At 41.4% G+C, this 13,014-nt stretch overlaps 1 protein-coding gene across 1 annotated transcript in view; it reads right to left on the reverse strand.

Moving 5' to 3' along the window:
• Positions 1 to 13,014, reverse strand: part of CFAP52 (cilia and flagella associated protein 52) — a 41,900-nt gene that overhangs the window by 23,358 nt on the left and 5,528 nt on the right. Inside the window, exons 6-8 of the mRNA XM_054977189.1 lie at positions 12,736 to 12,852; positions 3,409 to 3,509; positions 755 to 925 (exon numbers count right to left, since the gene is read on the reverse strand). Coding sequence (XP_054833164.1) covers positions 755 to 925; positions 3,409 to 3,509; positions 12,736 to 12,852 — 389 coding nt within the window. The remainder of the gene's footprint in view (positions 1 to 754; positions 926 to 3,408; positions 3,510 to 12,735; positions 12,853 to 13,014) is intronic.

The following is a 13,014-nucleotide window of genomic DNA, read 5'->3' on the forward strand; positions in this document are numbered from 1 at the left end:
AAGCCAAATGCGATCCTCTTGAGGAAAAATGACTCCCACTTTGCTTGGGACAATGTATAAAAGATCCTTTGCCAGGAATGGAGAAGAAACAGAACCATTTTCCTTAAATGAAAGCTGCTTCCAGCATTACCTTTATAATGTCTCATGTCCTCCCAGGGAAAAGATTTTTACTTTTTTTGGCTTGCAGCTTAATACATTGGTTTGTTGTATGCTGATGTCTTTAACATTATTATCTGAAGAAGTGCTGCAGTAAATCTCCGTATCAATTCTGCACTGAACATCCCACCAAAATTCCAAGGCATGACATATGTATGTATGGAGGAAATGATAGAGTTATGGTAGGGCAAGAGAGAGCCCCATAAAAAAGACAAGGCAATAAGAGTAAATTCCACTGCTCCTGTGGTGACTTTTTACAGGGTAATCCTAAATAGATTTACTCACAAATAAATCACACTGAACTCAAATAATACTAGGACTTCCTATACAGACTTACACCCTTCTAAATCCATTGAACTCAACAGATTTAGAATGGCGTAACTCTGCTTAGGATTGCTCTGTTAATTTCCTGTGAATGAAAGCACAGAAATGGCTGCAGTTTGATAGCTGATGATGCTACAAGTAAATGCTTGCTCTGTAAATTAGTGGATAAGGTTAGTAAAATAAACTTTTGTAAAAAGTATTAAATGACTGCTGTATACTAGACTTGTAATGTTCCTCTTTAAAAAGATAAGAAGACTCTTTGCATCACACTTACAATGGGAAAATGATATCATGGATGGCTTCGCTGTGGCAGGTGGCTATGAGCTCTTCCCTGAAGTCCGAAAATGAGAAGCGATAAATTTGCGCCTCATTGGTGCCCACAAAAAACTGGTGGCCCTGCCCTCGTGGCGTGATAGATGTAATGGCACCTTGCAACTGAACTTTTCTGTAAAGCCAAAGAAACGTTTTGTATTAAATATTAAGTTTTATCCTGATTAGAGATGGGCACAAACTGCATTACGAACTTCAAAAACCCACGAAATTGGCGATCGCGCGATCGCAATCTGGTGGTTCGTGATTGTCCACGGCCAATGAAACAGCGTTCGGAAGAGGCTTGGTTTGGTGCGTTTGGCCGCGGTTCGGGAAGCCAGACACTCAGGCACCAGCAATCAATTCCCCTGACAATGGTGCCGGGGGAATGCCTGAACTCTGTCTGTGCTCCTTCTGTCGCCCTGGAAACCCAAATGGAAGCCCAGCTTACCTTGATCTGCAATACAACAAGGCAATACCCGGTATAGAACAAAATGTACACAATGAAGAATCACCCAGAGATTAAGAAAAATATTCTATTATTATTTCCTAGCAAAAGGACAATCACTATATCAAATATGCATGGAAAATTCATACAGTGTGCAAACAGTGCATTCATATACTTAAATTATTTCTAAGAATGTCCTTTTCTCACAGTCCAATACATGCAGGGAACTCCATGCCCTGCTCCGATCCAATTTGGAACAAGGCAAGTACTCCGTGGGTAGAAGAGGTGGAAAGTATGAATCACTTATGATCCTTAGTGTGTTTTGTATCTTTTCTTCTCTTCTTTTCATACTGGTGTCTTCCCAGATATTATTTATGGTTTCCAACCAAAAAGCAGCCCTAACTGCAACCGGATAAGCGGCAAATTTCGTCTTGATGACTTCCTCAGGGGCTGGTGGACCCCCTGTACTCATAAACATATTTCTCATCACCCAGAGAGCAACACGCGTAACGGACCCATGGTTGGAAGGTCTTCCTTCCAACCATGGAGCTGCAAAGCGGTTACAAGTTGGGAGAAGACACCCAGGGGAGGGAGGGGGAAGGGGGTGTTCTGTAGCCATAGGCACTCCAATCTCATCCCTGCAAATCCTGATAGGCAGCTCTGACCGCCAGACACAGACCTCCTGCGTTGCTCAATGGGACGTGCTTATAAATAGCTGTGGGTTCCCAGGCTGGGTTTCACTTTCAGCGAGCAGTGGAGTGGGACAGAGCTCTTGCTTGCCACTTGTTAGCCTTTGGGGAGAGAGACAGAGTATAACTGAACTTGGGATTTTTGTGGGAGTTTCCGGGGGGCCTTGGATTGGAGAGGGTATAACTCCAAGATCCATTTTGCAATCTTGTCCAAACTTGTCCAAACTTTTGCAGGAGAGCCTGCAAAAGACTCCCTGGGAATATGGGCTCTCAAAGTGCCATGGGGGCCGTTCCGCGCCCCACAAACCGCAAACCGTGAACAGGTTCGGCAATGGAAAAAGTTCGTTGCGGCTCGCGATCTCAGGATCGTTGTCAGCACCGAATCACAAACCGCTGGTTCGTTAAATTTATTTGGTTCGTGCTCATGTGTAATCCTTACCACCCTTCCCTCCCAGTTCTTGTTTTGCAATTGATTGCTAGTTTATCTTTCCTTCCTGTTTGGAAATTCTGAAAACTGTAGTTGGATCACTATTTACACATATTGGCATCGATATGATTTAACAAAGCTATACTTTAAAATGGAGTTTTGTGAATGAAATGGCGTCAAATTAAATTATCAACCTTTGGTGAAAATTCACACTGAGTAATGTCAGAGTGGGACTATGGGGTTCAAAATGCAATAAGGTCCCTGGTCACCCTGGGGCTCATACAGCTTGGAAAGTTACGATTCAATTTCATATAATATTTGGGTGGGTCACCTGAATAGTTGGGGTGGGGGGACAGAGGAAATCTGGGGGCCTGTGGTGGCACTCAGAACCTCTGGACAACACAGAATTGACATTTTCTTGACAAAACTGCATCTTCCAGTTACATTTGTCAATCAAAAGTTCTCAACTTGTCAAAACTTTGCATTTTGGTTGCTCTGCTTGCAAAGTTGCTTCTGAAGGACAGCGCATCCCTCTTATTCTAGATCCAGTGGCAGGTGACATAATGTAGCATTGGGGATGATGGGAAGTGCACTCAAGTCCCAGCTGACTTATGGAAACTCCTGTTGGGTTTCAAGGCAAGAGGCTAATAGAGGTGGTTTGCCATTACCATCTGCAACCCTGGTCTTCTTTGGAGGTCTCCCATCCAATTACTAAGCAAGGCCGACCCTGCTTAGCTTCCAAAATCTGATGAGACTGGGCTTACCTGTGCTGCTCAGGTCAGTGCTATGTAGCATTGCCCCCTAAATATTAACATATACAGTGCAATGTGAATAATTTCCATTCCACTCAGTGGGATTTACTTCCAAATTAATATGCACAGGACTGGTTATGACATTTACTTATAAAGCACCTGTCCTGAAAAATCAGATCCATAACCTGAAGTATAATTCAGTCTAATGATACTCATATAGGAAAAAAATGCTGTTATACTACTATTTTCATAATTGCTTCACTGAACAACAATGTCCTTGCCTCTGAATGTTCAGAAACTTACTTGATGGTTTTATAGTTGGATCCTGAACAGTGAGCTACAATTCCAGCTCCAGTTCCAATGACTAAGTCACCCGTCTTCAACAAAAGCAAAGCTGTGACTCCCTAGAAAAAAAAACAAGACACTTGTGTTTTAGTTTAATCATTGCACTTGAGCAGGTTGACAGAATAGCCTAACAGAGTATTTGTCTTTCTTCCTGAGGTGGTGTGTACACATATAAGACTACTGCTTTATCAGTAAGTTACTTTCAAACCACACAGGAGGCATTATCAGCTCACAGTGTGAAAATAGCTAGAAAAGAGACTACAGAGAGATAGAATGAGCGGAGTTCTTACCCCAAATCATTATCATCACCAACGAAATACAGCTTCCCACCCATGCACAACTGGTATCCTAATTCATCTCCCTAAGGGTGCTCTGGAGGTGGCAAGCACCAAGGCAGTAGTTGTACTAGACTGTAGCAGCCATATTAGTTTATGGCACCTTAAAAGCTAAATGACCTTGATGTAGGATATGCTTCCATAAGCAACAGTGTACTTCATTTGATGGATAAGCAGACACAATGATAGAAGGTATGCATACACATAAACTGGGGTAGCATGGCAGAGCAAGAGATAATGATCTGTGCATTGTAAAATGTGGACATGTAACAAACAATCTGTATTTGTGAGAGCAAATTTGTGCTCTTATACCAAATCAGGAGAATAATTACTTTTTGTAATGACAGGATTTTTTTTTTACAAAGCAATTTTGCAAATCCACATCACTGGCTGCATGTCCTGATATAATATTTCTATCCCAAGCCCTGTCTCTGTTGAACATAGTCATACTCTATTCGTGGAAATAGGAAAGAGTCCAGTAGCACCTTTAAGACTAACCAACTTTATTGTAGCATAAGCTTTCGAGAGCCACAGCTCCCTTCGTCAGATGCATGGAGGATATGAAGAAACTGGCCAGAGATATATAGGTGGGGAGGGGAGGGGGGAGAGGGTGCAGGGAGTGAGGGCCATGTAAATGTGAATAGTGACCCTCACTCCCTGCACCCCCTCCACTCACCACCTATATATCTCTGGCCAGTTTCTTCATATCCTCCATGCATCTGACGAAGGGAGCTGTGGCTCTCGAAAGCTTATGCTACAATAAAGTTGGTTAGTCTTAGAGGTGCTACTGGACTCTTTACTATTTTGCTACTACAGACTCACATGGCTAACTCCTCTGGATCTATTTGGGGATTCATCTTTTGTTGCAAAAAAGTGACAAAAACTGATCAGCACCATATAGAATATGAAACTCTGTCAACAGAATAAGAAACATTATCTAATGCAAAAGCATCCAGAGGCATTTGGCCACAAAGTTCCTGTGTTCCTAAGGAATTTAATCCTCAGTACTTAGGTTCCTCACTAATTTGATGCATTTAACATTTAATTACCCATAAGAGTGTTTTTCATATGTATTCCTTTTCCCGCATCACACAGAGGACTGTGCTACTTTTCAATCAGTGCCGCTTTTTGAGGTATGTTATGAAGAAGCTTCTGGCTGATAGTCTCCTATATATGTGCACCTGTCTATATCGTGGAAAGCACTATAGGGAAAGCTCCCAAATGTATATATGACAGCCACCAGAAGAACCACTTCACACTTTACATAGCAAAACACCAGTATTCATTAGTATTGGGCCAGGGCTTTTTTTCAGGAAAAGAGGTGGGGGAACTCATTGGGTTGCCCTTGGAGAAAATCATCACATAGCTGGTGTCCCCGCCCCCTGATCTCCAGACAGAGGGGAGTGTAGATTGCCCTCCATGCCGCTCAGCGGTGCGGAGGGCAATCTAAACTCCCCTGTCTGGAGATCAGGGGGCGGGGACACCAACCACGTGACCATTTTCAAGAGGTTCCGGAACTCCGTTCCACTGTGTTCCAGCTGAAAAAAAGCCCTGGTTCTGGGCGTGAACAGGAAGTATGAAGGGCAGGCACGCACCTCCAAATGTACTGTGGACATGTGTCAGAGAGCCACAGGTAGCAGCAGCTCCACTGTGCTTGTTATCATGTTAAAACTATATGCCAGGTATCTTTGATGTAAATTGGAAGACTGGGCCTTTACAAATAAGATATTTATTGATAAACAAGTGGGATTTAAAACTGGCTGCTTGATCACGGATAATTGTTTTGTTTAGCTCGTTTTATCCGTAAGTATATCAACATGAAAAAAAACAAGGATCTGATCTATGCAGACTTTGTGAGAATTAAAGCAGTTTCTAATATGGTAATCAGAGAACTGTTATAGGAGAAACTCTCCAGAATTAATCTGGATAGTATATTGCTTCTATTGGTTAAACATTGACATTCCGGAAAGAGTTATTATGGATTCATTCTGCTCCCACATGCTGCTTATCAAACAACACCCCTGTAAAGAAAGGAGTGAAGCAAGGATATATTTTAGCTTCTCTTTGTTTAACTTATTTATAAATGATAGTTTCACTTTTAAAGGAGCTCAGTTAAATGCACAAACTGCTGATCAAAGGGAAATCTTCCTTTCCCTCAATTTGACGAAATAATGCTCCTTTCATTATCCCCAGAAGGGCTGAAATGACATTAGGCAATTACAGAAAAGGCAATTTTCTGCCAACTAGAAAGAGAAAACGGAAGTTGCAGTCTGGACAGCCCAAATTGTGAACTGGGTTTTGTACACTTATCAGGCAAAGCTTTCCAACAATCTAGATGTCTTGTTTTCTACTTTGGCTAGCTGGATATCTTTTTAAAAGCCATTAAAACTAGGAGTTGGATAGTAACAGAACAAAATTTTCAGCTTTTGGAAGTAAATGAGCAAGGTATGAAGACCAGATGGTAATGCAAAAGAACCATTGTGGGCAAACCAGATATGCACTGGGAGTTTCATGTCCAGAATTCCCAGCGATTTTTAAACTCCATTTTCAGTCATGCATGGTTCAGTGCAAAATGGTATTCAGGGTCAAGGGGTTTAAGCTCCCCCCTCCCCTTTACCATTTTCTTGACCTAAAAGAGACCTGGGAGTTGCTGTTTGCCATGCTGGTGTAAACGCAGAGGACTGGGAAGGCTTAACACCCCCCTCCTTGCGCAACATGGTTTCATGTTTGGGTCCCATATGCCTGAAAATTGGGTTTTTTAAAAAAAACAACACTGGGAGCTCCAGACCTAGAACTTCAAGCACATGTCTGGTTTGATCTTCAAAGGAAGGTAAAGGGAGGATTATATCAGGAGCCAACATTAATATTATATGAAAACAGTGTGCTGTTTCTGATTCCTTCACATAATAACTACCTTAAATTACTTAATTAGTCCACCCAGTCCAGTATTTTGTTTCCTTCCAAGATATCTTAATTTGGCCTATGTCAAAGCATAGACTGGTTCCTGATCATTTCAATTTTTCCAGAGTCAAACACAGAGTCAAAGACATACAACAAAAAACGATGGTATCTATGATTACCTTAGATCTTCTTTATGTGTGTTTGACCACTTTTACTGTAACCCCATCAGTGAGTGCCCACAAACTATATGAATGATTTTCATGTTGGGATATGTTTCACACATACAAGCACAGCCCCTCATAGGTTAGAACCTGGCATGAAAGGAGTTCATGGAAACAGATCTCCCCCTGCTTTCTCATTCTCCCAGCAGCCCCCTGCATGCCCTGGAAATCTTCTACTAAGGGTCAGGGAACTCTAATAAACAAAAGGCACTTTGGCCTTGGGGGCTGTAAATGAGAAGAATCAGCAAAATGGCCTTCTCAGCCTTTTCCATTGGCAGAGAGCTTGTTCCTCTGCTGGCAGTTGAGGGGAGAAGGGTGTGGGGACAATTTTACCTGCTGTTCCCTTCTCACTGTAACATCTCATACCGTGGTATATTTTGTTTGTGAGGGTTTCCTAATCCTCAGCAGAGGATTTTCAGCGCTTGCACAGAGCTGCTGAGAAAGGGTAGGGGAGATCCACTTCTCCGTGGTTTCCTTCTGCTTGTGCTTCCACAGGATCCAACCCGATGTGTGGGTAGTTGCTCACTTCAACTACTTGCTATGTCAAATTCCATACATACAATTGTGTTGTAAGTGGCCCCTACAAGTTGTCTGCAAGTATGAATTGCGCTGTAGTTAACAGCACCATTAATAATGCAACCAAATGTGGAAATGCCCTTGTGAGATGAACAGATTTTTATGACTGATTTGGGTGGAATAAACATCGTGGCAGTCTCTTTTCATGCAAATATAATTAGCAAAATGACAGGTACTCCTCCTCTCCAGAAACTTTTTTCCAGATGCAGGATTATTTCTAAACACACAGCTTTCTAACACAGCAGCAGCAATTTACAAGTCCCCAGCTATCAAATACCCATCAGCTCTGCCTTTGAACTTTACTGCTGAATGGTACTTCCTAAAAGAGTACTTGATTCTAAACACCCCTTGGGTTTGGATATATGACAGGTGGCAGGATTACAAATAAATGCTCCTAATTCTAAGTTACATGATGGTAGCTTTCTGACTACCTTGCTCACATATTTGGAACATTAATGCACTCATTTGACAGTCATAATGTGCCAGGATAGAGTGATAATACCACTTCCAATGTTAAACATGCTTACTTGAAAGTAAATTCAGTCAACTGCATCTCAGTTCTTAATCAGCCTAAATTAAACCTGATACCACCAACTGCTAGAACAAGAAGTTTTTAGAGCATCACATTATTCAGACAGAGATTTCTCAACAGCACTACGGATGAATTTCAGGCCTGTTTCTTTTCTGTCAAGGGTGTCTTTTGAATCACTGTGACAGATTTACAACCTACACATCATTTATGATGCTGAGCAGTTGGTATTAATGATGCAGTACTGAGCTTTACTCCTTGCTATTTCCCTTGTGAACACAACAGACAGGACACTGGGGGGATTAACACTTCTTTTATTATTTACTTACTACACAAAGAAATCACACAGCCCTGACAAATCCTGATTATAAAAGATAACTCCCAAGGCAAAGGAAGCTCGCCTTTTCCCCACTGCAGGGAGACGATGCTCTTCACCATATTTTAATTGCTTTTACTCAGGTGGTTTACAGGTCTCTCAAAATGTAAACACCCCAGCATTTTAAGGCATAACCCTCTTTCTACTTGACATTTGAGGCAGCAATGCTTTTTTCCCCTTTACCTTGACTTCAGTACATTTTTATCAATCAACTGACACTAAGAAGGTACTTGAAAAAGGTGTCACTTCCTGACTTATATGGCATTGATGTCTCAATGGAGGTGATCATTGTTGCATGGGTCTCAAAAGACAAGAGTGCAGCACACTTCCATTAATGTCAATTATACAAATCAATGATGTTGGACTGGCCGCAGTGTGTGGCAACAATGGGATAAATACTATGGCTCAACAATCTAAAGTGGTTTGTTAATTTTTGTTTATGGATTATTTGCTTTTTTATTATCATTTGCTTTTCCAGTGATTTATTATTTGTTTATACGCTTTCGTTTCAATAGCTGAACTGCACTTTGTTCTTTTTAAAAATAATTGGTTAACAGTGATGAGACAAAAACATGTAAAAACCCCAGAAGTCAACATATGGCTCTCCCTAAATGACATTTGCTATTTTTATGGGAATAATGTCAGTAAAAACATGTTATCACACAGTTGGGTTGTTTCTATCTTAAAAAACTAATTCCCTGACCTGTCGGCAACTCAAAACTCCTCCTGCCTTCTGCATGATATGGGCTAGTTGCCTTAAGTGAATAATCTAGAGAATGGTGGGCAAGAAATATTTAAACAAATATTCATAGAATCATAGAGTTGGAAGGGGCTTTACAGACCATCTAGTCTGATCTCTGCCCAATTCAGGAACTTCCTAAAGCATCCACAACAAGTATTTGTCCAGCTGCTCCTTGAAGACTGCCAATGAGAGGGAACCCACCACATCCTTAGGCAGTCAATTTCATGGCTGGATTACCCTCAACGTGAAGAAGTTTTTCCTAACATCCTGCCAGTATTTTCCTGTATATAACCATTGTTTTGAGTCCTATCCTCTGTTGCCAACAGGAACAGCTCCCTCCTGTAGTTTAAAACTTTCCCTCCTGTAGTTTAAAATCATTGTTTTGAGTCCTAGCCTCTGTTGCCAACAGGAACAGCTTCCTTCCCTCCTCTAAGTGCTAGCCTTTAAAATACTTAAAAGAGAGTAATCATGTCTCTTTTCAACCTCCTCTTCTCCAAAGTGAACATTCCCAGGTCCCTCAGTCTCTCCCTGTAGGGCTTGGTCTCCAGACCCCTGATCATCTTGGTTGCTCTCCTCTGAACCCGTTCCAATTTGTGGGACAATGACATTCTGTGATTTGGGTGTTATACCTTTGTTGATACACCTCAAGGGTGTGTGTTTGGAATTAGGGTGTCTAATCATAGTGGGTTAGATTGTGACGCTCATTCTCTTGCCTTCCAGTTCTAAATTTCTATTATGGTATATTAAATCAATCTCACACATGAATATGCTGTACAAAGGTACTATGCCCAAGATTATGGAGACACTGTCTTGGATCCAAAGTAGCATTTCCAAAGGCACTAGGATTTCTGCCCGAGGAGTGTGATTTCTTCTCCTTCTGCAGCAGCCCCAAACACTCCCAGAAACCTTGTTCCTGGAGTTCTCCTGTCTAGGAACGGGATTCTAAGGGGCATTACAGGCTGACGCTAGAAAGTTGCACTTTGCAGGTGGAAATCCTTGCACCAGCAGAAACATTAGTCTGGAACCAAGCCAATCCATCAGTCATTTGGACCATCACAAAACATTTATGTTCTCTAGCTTCCTTCTTTTGCTATTAGTTTCCCAGACAGAGAATCAGTACAGGGCTCAATAATTATAAATATTTCAAGCCCACAGTAGCTTTTTGTTATGAAAATTTTGTAATAAACTATCAGAAGAATCCACTTGCATCCAAATTTTGTTTCTCATTACAAGATCACTTAAGAAGAAAATGTTTAGGGAGCAAATAAAATAGGAGGCAGCTATATTAATAGCATATTAACAAATATAGCACAGTACTTCTCTGTTTGAATAAAGATAACATGGGGCTACATTTGGCCAATAACATAACCTCCCGCACACTAAAACATAGGTATAAAAAGGATATCCTAAAGCCCTGGCTTTTGCGGTTGGTTTTGTTCCCAGACTTTTGCCACTGCTGCAGTCACAGTAATTGGCACTGCCATTGGACCTCTTCCACAGCTGAGATCACAGGAAGCCCTCCTAGTAGTTGGCTCTGTTCCCAGACCAGCCTCCCTTGCCCAGGGACCTAATACTAGACTCTTCTCTTCAGTAAGCAAAGCATGACACCCCCTCCTGCTTTGAGCTTCCCCACAGACTTCCATAACATAGGCAATAGCTCCAAGCAACATAATTAGGACCATTCAAATACACACAGCTTATTTGCCTAATATATACAACTGTCATGTTGCAACATTGTCAAATTTTGCTTGCTATTCCATATTAGGGAAATAAAAGTTTGATATGGAATAAAGGCTACTAAATGTTTCCCCCCTCAGTCTCTTCTTAGTAAGCAGGAGTATTGGAACCTTGTATACAACAGAATGGATAGTCTCAATTTGCTACAGAACACATATATAGTTCTACATATGCAGAAGATGCTCTCCATAGACAGACCTGACACAGGGACCAATCTGGGCAATAGAGCATCATTGCTTTTAAATAGCTGGATCTTGTTGACCAATTGATTGTACTGTGTATAGTATCTGCTATTGCTATTGTACTGTTCACATTAAAAAGAAAGAAGGGATAGAACACAGCAGTAGGAAAGAATGCTTCTGAACTACAGAGCTTCTGAACTACAGACTAGAACTTTAATGTTAGTACAAAACATGCCTGTGTATAAACTTAAAGAGAAAGGTGTCACAGTTATAGTGCTGAGAAAGGGAGCTCAGTTTATATGAGACATTCTTAATTGACCTCACACAGATGCTCCCATTCAGTCAAGTAGGTAGAGGGGAAATTGCTGCTAACAACTTGAAATATGAGCCAATCAAGTCTCAATGAAAATAACTGTACCAAATCCGTGTGGCCCAATATTACCTAACAAACAGTAAATGGTATATTTAGCAATGAAGTCAAATCTTCTTGTGTTACCTAGACTAAAGATCCTGACTGATTTTCTTGTTTGTTGGTTGAAAAGCCTCAGTTTTTTCAGTCCACAACAGATATGGGAATGTCTGCATATTAATTACCCTAATCAGTCTACTATAATAACTTCTTTTATTGATGGTGGAGAGAGTCCGCCCAGTGGGACAACAGCCAATGGTATACATGAGCATATAAGACTGAGCCAAAAGGAACAGAGCCTGCAAATTCAATTTCTGAATTCCAGGCCAGCTTCCTCATTTGTGAGGAGCCAAGAACACAGTTTCTGAATCAATATGGTGAAAAGACCCTTGGCAGAATAGAAAATGTCTCCATGTAAGATCTGAAAGAAACAGAATAGCTAGGGGAAACACAACTTATTTGATTAACAGACATTGTTAATGACTATTTGTGCTAGTCAGAACACTTTGCAATTATTATATAATTTACCCCTTACAACAGTTGTTACTAATAATCCCATTTTACTGTGTAAATCTAAGGTTCAGTGTCTTGTCCAAAAATACTTGGACATACCAAAGTTAACAGGCATATGCTCACAGGTCTCCTGTGTCTGTGCTTTTCTATTAGGGCTGGCAGACTGGATAAAAGAAAGCACTAACCAAGTAGTGAAGCTCCTCAGAAGGCAGACAGAAGTGCATTGCGGTTAGAGTGTAAGACCGGCATCTGGGAGACCCAGCTTCAAATTCCCACTTTGCCATGAAGCTTGTTCAGTGACCTTTTACAAGCATGCCTTCAGCCTACCTCACCTCACAGGGTTGTTTTGAAGATAAAAATGGAGGATAATCTTGCATACCACACTGAGCTCCTTGGAGGAAGGTCAGGACAAAACTGTACTAAATACATAACCAATCATGTGGGTAAGTAGGCGTTATCTGTCAGAGAGCAGCTCAACTTGTACCCACGGAACACATTGGTCAGAGTCTTTATACAAAAGGAACCCTATTGGCCCCGTCATCTGTCTCCTGCTAAGCTCTTAGTGCAGTATCACTCACAGACCATCCACAGTAGTGTCACTGGAATGTGGTGCAAAGCAAACAGGCAGCTCTCCCTGGCAAACTAGGCGCAAAGAGTCAGATGCCTGGATCCCACTGCCAAAGCCTCCGAAGCCTTACATATCAGCACACAATTCACTTGATTACACTTCTGCTAGCAAGAGGCAGAGCAGAGCAGCCACTTACCAGGCTGAACTTCTCTTTTATTGGGCCGTAATCACTCATCAGTGTGCTTTTTGTATTGAGTTTCAGGACATCACCAGTGGACGTGCCAATATAGAAATAACTGTCATCCTCCGTCATCTGGAGAAGAATGAGGAGGGAAAAGGTTAAGAGCATATATCACACCCTTCACTGTGATGAGTGAATAGCTTTGAACTAGCACATCAGAAATTCATTGCAGTTTTTCTTTTGAGTGATATGGGTAAAGATTGAGCACCATCTCATATAAAAGAACCACAAGTA

This window comes from Eublepharis macularius, chromosome 4 (assembly GCF_028583425.1).
Source record: "Eublepharis macularius isolate TG4126 chromosome 4, MPM_Emac_v1.0, whole genome shotgun sequence".
NCBI classification, from domain to species: domain Eukaryota; kingdom Metazoa; phylum Chordata; class Lepidosauria; order Squamata; family Eublepharidae; genus Eublepharis; species Eublepharis macularius.